The sequence below is a fragment of the Leptonychotes weddellii genome, chromosome 3 (genome assembly GCF_054177405.1).
Source record: "Leptonychotes weddellii isolate Sample4059 chromosome 3, ASM5417740v2, whole genome shotgun sequence".
NCBI lineage: Eukaryota > Metazoa > Chordata > Mammalia > Carnivora > Phocidae > Leptonychotes > Leptonychotes weddellii.
The window spans coordinates 165,974,777-165,987,114 of NC_138371.1; the positions used below are offsets into that span (position 1 = coordinate 165,974,777).

A 12,338-nucleotide genomic window follows, 5' to 3' on the forward strand; every position below is an offset into this window, starting at 1 on the left:
GAGAGAGCACATGAGAGGGGGGTGGGTCAGAGGGAGAAGCAGACTCCCCGCCGAGCAGGGAGCCCAATGCGGGACTTGATCTCACCACCCTGAGATCACAACTTGAGCCCAAACCAGGAATTGGACACTTAACTGGCTGTGCCACGTAGGCCCCTCCACCTCTGTTTTGTTTTGTTTTGTTTTTTAAAGATTTTATTTATTTATTTGAGACAGAGAGAATGAGAGAGAGAGAGCACATGAGAGGGGGGAGGGTCAGAGGGAGAAGCAGACTCCCCGCCGAGCAGGGAGCCCGACGCGGGACTCGATCCCGGGACTCCAGGATCGTGACCTGAGCCGAAGGCATTCGCTCAACCGACTGAGCCACCCAGGCGCCCGTAAATTAACCTTTTAGTACTCTAGAGACAAAGTTCTCAGGTATTAAGTGCCAGAGATGCAACATATATGTGGTATCTGTGATATGTAACATTGCTCTAAATGTTTCCTGTGGGTGATTACTGTCATCATCACGGCCACCCCCATCATCTCTCCTTTTGCTATTAAACTGTAAGTCAGACTCACCCCTATGAAGAACTTCCGGGTCTGGCAGAATTCATTTTATCTCGATGCTTATCTTAGCAACGGGCAATGAGTGAGTTGTTAGAAAAACCCTAGCCTAAGAGCACTTGTTTTCTTTGCGGCACAAATAACACATATGCTAAGATGGTGTTGCCCTTCACTTCCAGGAGTCTGAAACCCTACACGTGTGTATAGTAAAATGTGCCAAAGCAATTGACCAGGGATTTACTACAAGTAACTTGATAGGTAACTGTTGAGTAAGAGCCCATTGCATACAGAGCTCCATGGCAAGTCTAGCCGGGAATGCATGATCTGCGCTGGGGACACAGTATCACCTCCACATGAAGTGTGTGACCTGACAACAGTGATCCTGAGTGCACAAGAAGGGCACTCATTTCAGACCCTCAGATCTCTCTGTGCTCATCACGCTGGCCTTTTTCCTGATTCTTTTTGCATTTTACGGCACCTGCTTCTTTTTTTTCCTGTCTCCTCCAGCACACGCTCCTTGAGGGCAGGGATCAGGCCGGATCCATATCAAAGTCAGCCTAATTATTTCTAAGCAAGGGAGCTAAAACACAGCACTTCTGCAACTTGAATGTGCTTTAGAATCCTGAGATGATTCCTGGCCAAGACTCCACCTCCAGCCTTCTGCATCACACCATATAGGATGGGGCCCTATATGCATTTTAACAAGCCACACCCCCTACCATTCCCCTCAGAAGGATTCTGATGCAGTTGGTCAGGAAACCCACTCAGAAAACACTTTTCAGTCTAGGGGTGCCTAGGGTGGCTCAGTTGGTCAAGCATCTGCCTTTGGATCAGGTCATGATCCCAGGTTCTTGGGATGGAGCCCCCCCGCATCAGGCTCCCTGCTCAGCGGGGAGTCTGCTTCTCCCTCTCCCTCTCCCGCAGCTCATGCTCTCTCTGTCTCTCTGTCTCTCTCTCTCTCTCTCAAATAAATAAATAAATAAAATCTTAAAAAAAAAAAAGAAGAAGAAGAAAAAACACTTTTCAATCTATAAGCCTAGGGTATAAGCCTGGAGCACACCCTTTGGATCAGCTAGAGCTAGCTTTTGTCCCAATTCTACACCTCAGTAGCTACAGGGAAGGCATGTATCCGTTTCTGAAGTTCCTTGTGCCCCAGTTCCCTCAGTTACAAAATGGGGATAGATACAAGACTTAACAGAAACAAAATGGAATGGTGGCTGCCAGGGGCTTCCAGAGAGGGGATGGGGAGTAAGTTGTTTAATAGGTAGAGAGTTTCAGTTCTGCAGGATGAGAAATTTCTGGAGATCTGTTGCACAACAGTGCAAATATACTTAACATTAGTAAAGTGTACCTTTCAAAGTGGTTAAGGTGATAAATTTTATGTTATGTGTTTTTGCCACAATGAAAAAGAAAAAGAATTTTTTAAAAGAAATTTGTAATAGGGTTGCATAATAGTATCTCCCTCACAGTGTTCTTATGAGCGTTACATGAAATAAAGCTTGTCAAGTCTCTGGCTCAGTCACTGATCTAGCAACTGCTCAAAAAATTATAGCTATTATTATTGTGGTAGTCCTGGTTGTTAAGGTAGTTAATTATGAATAAGTTACTATTTAAAGGCATTTTAAACCAAATTATAGTCTGAATCTTCAAGCTGATGGAGGCTCTCTTTATTTTTTGAAATGGTGTGCCAATTTCTCAGGAAAGCACTGGGCTGTAAAATGGAGACTCATCTCTAATCATTCATTAAGGACTGTTTCAAACCCTCCCCACAAATCCAAGTAACATTTGACAGACTGCATTTTTACCAGATCCTGACCAACAGACCCATTCACATTTCACATGTAGATCCTTATGTTAAAAACCCCAACCATATTATAGGTCGATATGTGAAAGCAGGAGGATATTCATTTTAGGCGGTCTAATTCATAACACTAAGATCCTCAATTTGTAGAGATGAAGGAGACAAACAAAAATGTTGAACTTTGTTTTTCAGCTTAGGCTTAATGAAGGAAGTCAAGCAAAATCTGCCACCGTAAAAGAAAGAAATGATCTCCATGAAATATTTTGCATCTTTGATGTGCACGTGGAACCCAAAGCAGATTTGGGAAACGTGGCATAAACCCAAGGCCGTCATTTTGATTCTCTGTGCATCGTTTTGATTTCATGTGCATCTATTCTAATTTTGTCTCTCCAGCCCATTATTTAAACCTTAGCAGGACAGATGTGCTGTTTTACAGGGCCATAATCCACTTGGTGGGCGGATAACCAGGAGGCCTTTGGTCTTCATCATTTACTCCAATAAGAAAACTAGACTATTGCCTTGTAAAACAGCGTGAGTCCCCCGCCCTGATTTCACATGCTATGCTAACCCATGGAACATCCTTGGAACTTCTAACTGAATTCATAAAACTCATCATGGTCACAGAGATGACCAAAATTCACTCTAGGCTGAACGAAATTAGGCAAAAGTCAATCTAGAAATATAAATAGTAAAAATGAGAGGGTTGGAAAATGACTTCAGGTACAGGATTTTAGGCCAGCACAGGTTCTCATATGAATCAGATTTATCATTCTAAGGCTGAGAAGGTTAGGTACCCACTGGTGAAAACTCTAATCCCAGTGGCTTTTAAATCTCTCTTGATTGAAAAATAAATTCTAGGGGCACCTGGGTGGCTCAGATGGTTGGGCATCTGCCTTCAGCTCAGGTCATGATCCCAGGGTCCTGGGATCGAGTCCCACGTCGGGCTCCCTGCTCGGCGGGGAGACTGCTTCGCCCTCTGCCTCTGCCTCTGCCCCCCTCTCTCTCTCTCTCTGACTCTCATGAATAAATAAATAAAACATTTTAAAAAATAATTAAAAAAATAAATTCCAAAGTCATTACTAAGGATTCCCTGCCACTTTTTAAAATCTCCATCCTATGTGTAATTCTTGTAATTGTGGGAGATAAGGGTTTTCAGAGAGACCAGGAGCCCCATCCCAGAACTTTTGAGTAATGACAACATTGTCTGTCAAGAGGTGGTACTTGTGAAATCAGAAATGGGCGGCAGTATATGCAGGTGGACCATCAGCAAGAATTATGATTGCTCCCATCCACCAGCATCCTTGCCAACAGGTGGAAGGAAGGAAGAGAAGAGCTGTGATTGTAAACAGCAAGAAGAAGTGATTAAAAGAATGTAAACAACCAGACATGAACTTCAGATTCTGGGCATACTGCCTTCTGTCCAGTTAATTTTTTTTTCTGATGCAGTAAAGACACTACCTCGTTACCTTAATACGGGGGTTTCTAATAAAGGCTTGAGGTTCCAATACCCAAATATTAACTCCAGCTCTAACTTCTCCTAGTCACATACCTTGGAAAATCACTTAACTACCCTGGGCCTCAGTTTCCTCATCTAGAACAGGACATAGATCACATGCACATTCACTAAGTTATTTGCAGAAGCTTAAAAGAAAATGTATCCGTAAAATGGGGATAAACTAGGAGTTCTCAGAAATTCTTTCCAGACTCACCATTCAACAGACCTGTGACTTCTTTGTTACAGGCTCATGTCCCTTGTCATTCTAGTCCTCTTCAGCACGTATATACCAACAGAGGAATCTCTTTTTATTAAGTACAGTCCTACCTTACATTTTCTCATCACATGGTAGTGTTACCCCTCAGTTATGTTACAAGAAGGAAGCATTTTGCCATTAAACTGATGATACAGTTATTTTTTCAAACAACAATTGGTGACCAGAGCATGTTACTATTTTTTAAGTTCTATGCAATATTTTTAAAACTATATAAGGAAGTATTTGCATTTCCTTCCATAGTTGTTTTCTGCTTGATTTCAAGAGTTAAATGAACAGTTTCAAATACCTTCTGTGTGATGCTTTTCCCCTCCATTAAAATGCTGAAGGGTTTGTTTGTTTGTTTTTCCCTCTTTAGGAGGAAAAAAGAAATCTTTCCCCTGTAATTTACTTTGGCTTTCTCAAAAGTTGGGTAGGAAAGTCAATATAATTCAGGTAGAATCTAAAATGTTCTTGTTGTACAAGTGTGCACAGAAAGGAAGCCTATAATTTCTGAACATTCTTTCAGGAAGTTTGTGTTCTCTGTTTTCCAGGGAGCCTTTACTTTCCAAGGGAGTATGACCGACAAGCCGTTACTGAAGCAAGCCCAGAACATTGTTACGCTTGCCACATCCATCAAGGAAAAATGATCTGTTAAATGAAGCTCTCATCAGGTGGGCTGAACATATACAGCGGGTTTCTTAAAGACAAACCATAATACTCAAGGCAACTTGTTAGTATGCCAGATTGGAACCTTTCTCCCATTTACAGTTCAAATGGTTGCAATGTTAATCATAATTTTTGTGGGTGTATTATCTCACTGGCCAGTTATTCCTCTAAAAATGAACTTTCTCCTTTTTGATTCCAAGCTTAGGACTTTCTTGCTCATTAATGTGTTGCAAATATGCACTTATGATTTCACAGGGAGATAAAATAGTGGAGAGAGATGGGCTGGGGGGATGTTAGGTCTTTAATGAAACAGATCTTTCTCGAATATGTCCGCTCCCTTCACATTTCTCATGTTAGATGTTTCCCACATTGTTCATTAGTCGACACTGTAAATAATTTTAAGGCCAGTCTTGTGCCTCAGTCGTTAAGCGTCTGCCTTGGGCTCGGGTCATGGTCCCGGGGTCCTGGGATCGAGCCCCGCATCGGGCTCTCTGCTCAGCGGAGCGCCTGCTTCTCCCTCTCCCACTCCCCCTGCTTGTGTTCCCTCTCTCGCTGTGTCTCTCTCTGTCAAATAAATAAATAAAATCTTTAAAAAAAAATTGTAGTTAAATGAAGGGGTTACGTTTATTTCACTAGAAATCTGATAAAATGAGAGATGGCATAGAAAACTTAAGTATCAGATAGCTTCTAAAAATAAATCTTCAAAGCTGATTACTCTTAACCTCCACCTCCCAAAATGAAACATCCATACATTTGAACCGGTAGATGAGAACTATGAAAGCCCTCATCCTGGGTGAATGCTTTGGGTCAACAGTTACCAGCAATTAAAAAAAAATGTGCAGAAACACAAGACCATCCATTCTCTCCCTTAATTTCCCCATTTAACTGTTTGCCATTGAGGCCGCTTCCCCCTGTAAATGTATGGCCGGGACAGGGCCCCCTCAGCAATAAACTTGTAGCCTCTAAGAAGACACAATGCGGCCGAGCTGGTGCATATGGTCCCCTGCGAGATTTGCATCACATTAGAGATGCTGCTGCAGGTCATATGGGCGGTGTGGTTAACGGGCTTAGTAAAGCTGTTTTGAAGAGGTTAACCCAGCTTGTAGGAAGGGTAAATAAACATAACAACCAGCCATTCTTCCCTATTCAGCATGTGCTCTTATACTGAAGGCTAAAGGGTATTGAAGCTGGGAAGGATCAACTTGTGTTTGCCAGAGGACGCCAATGAAATTTGAAACACCAACAATCAGAGATTTTGTTTCTGCTCCTCATTAAATCATGAGCTTTTGTGTTGAGACTCTGGACGACTGTTCTTTAAGAAATTAACAGAATGGGAAGTTTTAAACTCTACACCAACCTTTTCATGACCTACACAGCCGCAAAGCTGCTACTCTTAGACAAACACCGCGGGGAAGGCTGTTCTGTTTCTTTAAATTTGTAAATAGAAAACAGTTGTTTTTTTATTTTCATTTTTCACCTCCTCCTACACCCTAGTTGTTTATTTCCTCCATGGCCCCAACTGTGTGGCCCAGCCAGGGGTCTGCTCTGCCCCTGCTTCTTGCAGTTCCTACAGGAAGCCGAGAGGTAAGTGGAGTTGAAGGTTATATACAAGGAGGGGCGCCATGGAACCCAAGCCGAGTGGGAGAGGCCCACACACCGTCCCGCAACCCCCACCCACCCAGTGCACTGAAGGAAGGGGATGATGCAGTTCTGCCAGGCGGGCGGAAGGAACCGGATCCAGGCAGGACGGTTCTGGGGAAACACATTCTGGAAACACCAACTAATAATCCCAAACCTGGGATCTGAGGCCACAGCTCTTGAACGGGGACGGGATGTACTAAGCTGGGGTCCCGGCCTGCCTCGGGCGGGGGAGGGGTCTCCTCTCCTCTGCGCACCCCTCTCTCCAGCCCCTCCTGAGAGCACTGTCACTCTTCACCTTGGCCATCCTGTGCTGTCCCCCGAGTTAGCTAGAAAGGAAGGTGGGAGCTAGCCGCATCCTCACATGGCGCGGCCGGAAGGAGGAGGACGGTATCTGAGCCAGTGTGGGAAGAAGACTGGCCTCCAGTCACACTGGGCTTTAGGCCTTCGGGGCGGCAGGCAACCGTCATAGGAAAAGCAGCACCCCCAGTAAGGTCCCTCTCCGGGTGGTGCTGAGAGCCGGGACGTGGCTAGGACTCCCCACCGCCATCACCAACAGGCCCGTGGGTTCCTAGATCACCACACCTTTACCTGACACCCAAATGTCACATTTATCATCTTCCTTGTAACCCTGTGTTCCCAATTATGGTCATATCATGAGACTAGGACCCACTAGAGCCAAAAATCTGGACCACTCTGCTCTGGTCCCCCTCAGAGCAGAAACCCTGACCGAGGGCCCCCAGAAGAGGGTTTAGTTAGGGTCAGAGGTCCTGGGGAACCCCTCCAGTTGGCAGTGGACTACAAGAAGAGGACCTCGCAGCCATCTGATTAATTAAAAACCATACCTGTTTATATTTTGTGTAGCTCATCACAAGCCGCTTCGCCATATCACCCCCTTGTTATTAATTCTTGGGGGCTAAATTATGGGTAACACTATTAAAACATTATCAGAACTAATGAGAAACAATTACTTAGAAAATGAGCCAGGACAAGATTGAGTTGAGAACATCAGTGGTGATCACTGTAGATTAGTTTAATAAATCATCAGGTGCGGGGCAGGACTGTATGTATGCAAAGCCCTGTCACGGGAAAATGAAATTGAGATTTTTTTTTTGCATAATTTTTTCATTAATCTCAATAGGACCCGTGTGGTGTAGATTGTTTTATTCCCCTAATACCTTGCCTGAGGGGGGGTGCCCAATAATGTCTTCATTGTTTTACTGAGGTCTTAATGACAATCTGTGACAACCTCATTTTAATGTATAGAGGATTATATCAATACAATCATGTTTTATTGAAATGGTGAGGCGGAAACGCCATTGGAGTCCCGCACTGTCTGTGAGCACAAGTTGGGAATTTCCCCGGCATCTGGGTGCAGTTCCCTTCAGATTTCGGAGTATTGAACCGCTCGCTGCCCTCAGGTCCTCTCCTCCAGGGACAGGCTGGGAAAAGCTTCCTCAAGAAGACTTCACCACCTCCTATTTGAATTTGAAAGTAGCTCGTTGCTTGCCATATTTTGCTGGGTAAATGGAACAGACCATGTAGGGTTTGTCTGTTTCCTTTTCTAAAATATACCTGTTACCATCATCTTTAACACATTAACCCTTAATAGTTCTGCCCTCGTTCCTCGTTGGGGAAACTGACCTTCACTGGAGACGTTATATTTTCTAACTATGTCTTAAGAGGATAAAAAAGAGCACATGCTTTTTAATTCGAAGGACATTCTGGTTTTATGGTTTCCGTTCATCTTGGAAAGCTAACTGTCGTCCGTTTTTAGTTTTCAGTTTTACCTCTAGTACTTGGAAGGCAACTGATCGTACAAAACAGGTTATAAGATTACCAGCAGGATCTTGTGCATATTAATGCCGGCGAGGGGCACCGAGCCGGTCTGTCACCGCGGAGTTTATGCCCCAGGCTCGGGGACACTGTCCTCCCAGCCCAGAGACCCTCCCCCGGTGAAAGGTTTTCACACTGCAGTTTCGGGGGAAAGTGGAGGAAAGTAATTAGCAGAGCTCAACATTTAAATGTTAAAACTTTAATCTTCCTTTCCGCGCTTTATTTTAACTCGGGACGGGGGTGGGGGGCGAACAGAGCGAACAAAATGGCAATTAAAATACCTAACTTAGTACCTGAAAGCTTGCGCCGTGGTACCGGGCAGCTTTTTGCTGTCCTGTGATGGGTGATTGTGGATGTTTGGTGGTAGTTTGTTTACATTCCAGCAATTATTTGGCAGCATATTTCCTTCCGAATCGGTAAGAACTGCCAACGACATAAAGAGTGTGATGTGTGGGAAGAAACTGAAATCGTCGTTAGCGCCTTTTGTGGTCGTTTGCTGTCGATCCGACCCCGTTCCAGCTAAGCGGGCTGAAGCCTGCAGAATTTTCATTTAAAAAACAAAAACAAAAACAAAAAACTGTTTACAAGTCTTGTAAAAGACAAGGGATTTGTCGCTCGCGCCCTTCCTTTTGAAATTTTTGTTTGTAAGGGAACGGCTCGGTGTTTGCCGCTTCCGACGGGAAGGGCTCGGCGAGCCGGGGCAGCGCGCCCCGTCGGAAGGACGTGCGCCCGCGGGGCCCGGACACGCGGAGTCCGCGTCCCCCGCCGCCGGCGCTTCCCGAGGACCGAGGGCGGCCGGCGGCGCGCGGGGGCACCCGGCCGCGGAGACTGGGGGCCCCGGAGGCACCGCGCGCGCCGTCCCTTCCCGGCGGGGCGCGGCCTGGGCCGGGGGAGCCCAGTGGGCCGGGACTGCGGGCCCCGCTCGCCCGCCCGCTCGCCGCGGGCCGCCCGGAGCCCGCGAGCCTGTCGCGCAGCCCCGCTGTAATGGTGGCAGATCAAAGGCTGCCCCGTGTCCCCGCGGAGCCCGGGACAATCCCGCGCCTTTGTGAGCTGTTGCTAGGAGCCGGAGAAACTAAGGGAAAGTGTCAGGAGCATGTTAATCAGACTCGTTACAGTGTAACAATAACGTCTCTCTCGGGTCTCCCAGGCCCCCAGCACCCCTGGCGCACCCCGCGCACAGGCCCGACACCTGCGCGGGGCCCTCGCGCCTGCCCTGGGGACCGGCCGGCCCCTATGTCCCTCCGGCTCCGAAGTCAGCGCCTGGGCCGGGAGCAAGGACGAGCCCTCGGACCCTGCAAGCGACTGGCGCATGTCTTGGGCCCAGATCTCCTTGACCAGACCCCCGCGCGCCCTTAGTCTGTCGGGCTCCAATCCGGATTCGTGGCCAGAGGGACCTGCGGAGGATTCGGGTGCCCCTGCTTTCAGCCATTGAGCTGAATTTCCCACGATATTCAAACACGGTATTAGAATCAAGAAAAAAATGAGCATTCCATTTTGGGTGGCTTTTTTGCTTTTGCTTTTTGAATCTTCAAAAGATTCAAAAACCAACTTTTCCCATTTCCCTGTCAAATCCATAGAGGATACTATAAGTGATCATCCCGAGTTTAAAAACGAAACAAAGCAAAAACAAGAAAACTTTCCTGAAAGTAAGGATTTCTCTGAACTTTTTTCAGAGGATCCATTCATTCATTCGTTTTTTCATTCAACAAACATCTGTTGAGCCCGACCCAGTGCCAAGCAGCCAGCTAGCATGAAAGTCGTAGGACTGGTTCCGGATGCACTTTTCTTTCAAAATTAAAACGCTCTTGTGTGAAGTCAAAGGAAGAGCAAAGGCGTAAAATAATGCCAAATGCCGCAACAAAAGTGCCATTGACGACAGTAGTGAAGGTAACGAGAGGGGTGCGGATTAAGAATTTAAAACATGTGAAAAACTACAGACCGTATGCTTGGAAAACCAGCCACTTCTTGCACCCATCTTATCTCCTTCTCCCCTCCTCTTTTGGTCTCCAGGAGCTCGGCCAGCCTGCAATCCTGAGGCCGGGAGTCCTGCCTGAAGCCTGAAGAGTAAAGTCAGCTTGTAAACAGCCTGTCCGACTTACTAAGGGAACAAACACTCAGGCTTGTCCCGTTCTCCCCTTGGCCGTACACAGGGAATTGGACAGCCGTGCTCCAGCTTAGGACAGAATTTGGCCAACCGGGGGTGCCTTTCTCCAGTATGAGCTCTTGTTCAGGAACCAAGGAAGTTCCCTTGGTTTAAGTGCTGAACCCTAAGTCAAAGACAGAGCTTTCTATTTAACGGAAAGGATAGAAAACTCACCCTTGGAGTATCTGTGCCTGTTGACCTAGAGGGAGTCCGTAACTATGTTAGGCTTCTCCACTGGTCAAAATCAATTTCTCACACTGTGTGTGCAACATGTAAACATATAGAAAACTGGTCCCAGAGATTAGTCGAAGCCCTGGAAGGAATTTTCAAGATTCCTCTCATTACATGTTGTGAGAGAGCTGATATACTGAAAACTCCATCTTGTGAAAAACAAGGAAGACCAAACACCAACAGATGTTAAAATATCTAGCTAAAGGGGAGAAATTCAGTGAAAACAAACTGGATTTTTCGGTCTACATAATGCCACATAGCTGGTTTGGCCGGGTTCTGTTTTGTTTTGAAACAATGAAGAAATTGCCTTAGTTATTCAGACACAGAATCAAGAGAAAAATGAACATTCCATTTCAGATAGCCTTGTGGTGGAGAGTTTCTTCAGAAGACTACACACTCTAGGTATGTGGCTTAATTTTTTTTTAAAGATTTTATTTACTTATTTGACAGAGAGAGAGACACAGCGAGAGAGGGAACACAAGCAGGGGAAGCGGGAGAGGGAGAAGCAGGCTTCCCGCCGAGCAGGGAGCCCGATGCGGGGCTCGATCCCAGGACCCTGGGATCTTGACCTGAGCCGCAGGCAGACGCTTAAACGACTGAGCCACCCAGGTGCCCCTTAATTTTATTTTTTTTAATGGGCTCTTTTGAGTTCCACGGAAGGAAGAACATAAAAGCTAACATGAATTTCTGGCTTAGATTCTCCGGGGAAACTGTGTTAATAACCCAAACTCCCAAATGAGGAAAGGACCACACCCGTTTCCTCCAGTGGGTTTCCAGGGACTGGAATTCGTGCAGCAACTTCCGGCGGCGGCGTGGGGGGAGGCTCGTGGGGGGAGACTCTGCGACGCATCTCCCAGTCTGGCTTGAGGGAGCTCCCACCAGCAGCAGCCCCGCGGGCATTTCCACACCAGAGCCGCGTCACCTCTGTCAAGGGGCTCTGGCCACGAGCAGCCGGGCTGCGACCGGCGGTAGCTCCTGACCCTCTTCTGCAAAGCCTGTGCATAAGCTGCAACCCCCTCCTCTCACCCAACAAACTCCTAACCACTTTGCAAGGCATACCTTGAAGGTCACGTCTGTGAGGTGTCCCCAGCTGCCCACAGACGACTCGCTGACCCTCCCCCAGTCCTTCCATTGCCCTGGATCAGATGGTGGCTGTTATGTGTGTGTGTCCCCCAAAGAGTGCGGATGCCCTGAATCCTGGACGCTGCCATGCATCTCGCGTCCCTCTCCTGCTCACCTCTCACCCCCAGCAAGGGTTCGCTCCAAGGGTGATCATTCGAATCAGGAACAGAGTCTTTCCTCCGTCAGACACTGAGGTTCTAATCCTGGCTTTCCGATGACCAGGTTGTGTCACATTCAGACAAGTCATTTATTCTCTCTGAGTATCAGTTTCTTCAACTAGAACAATAATACCTAACTCAGAGAGTTGCTAGGAGGAGGCAGTGGGCACGGAAATGCACCAGCCGGGTGCCCTCGCCCTGTCCCCACTCGCGCGCTCGGCCGGCCGGGCCGGGGACCGGGAGGTCAGCAGACAGCCCCCAGCTGTCAGCCACCCGGCAGCATCTGCCTCAGCTGCACACAGCTGCCCAGACTCTCAGCCTCCTCGGGGCAGCCTGCATCCGGTGATGTGTAGATTTTACCACGATTTAAAAAAAAAAATCATCTTTAGAAAAGAATGAATGCCAAATAAATAAAAACAAACAAATAAATAAATATGGTATTTTTTCGA

The 12,338-nt window shown here is 46.9% G+C and overlaps 1 protein-coding gene and 1 long non-coding RNA gene across 4 annotated transcripts in view; one reads left to right on the forward strand and one right to left on the reverse strand.

Moving 5' to 3' along the window:
* The window catches only part of CLYBL (citramalyl-CoA lyase), a 246,423-nt gene extending 241,463 nt beyond the window's left edge, over positions 1 to 4,960 (forward strand). For all 3 annotated transcript variants that reach the window (XM_081815168.1, XM_081815169.1, XM_031026529.2), the window contains one exon: positions 4,647 to 4,960. In XM_081815168.1, the coding sequence (XP_081671294.1) occupies positions 4,647 to 4,742 (96 nt within the window). In that variant the 3' untranslated portion in view covers positions 4,743 to 4,960. The remainder of the gene's footprint in view (positions 1 to 4,646) is intronic.
* The window catches only part of LOC115940441 (uncharacterized), an 89,679-nt gene that overhangs the window by 47,943 nt on the left and 29,398 nt on the right, over positions 1 to 12,338 (reverse strand). The window contains exon 2 of the long non-coding RNA XR_004075189.2: positions 8,529 to 8,770. This is a non-coding gene — a long non-coding RNA (uncharacterized LOC115940441). The remainder of the gene's footprint in view (positions 1 to 8,528; positions 8,771 to 12,338) is intronic.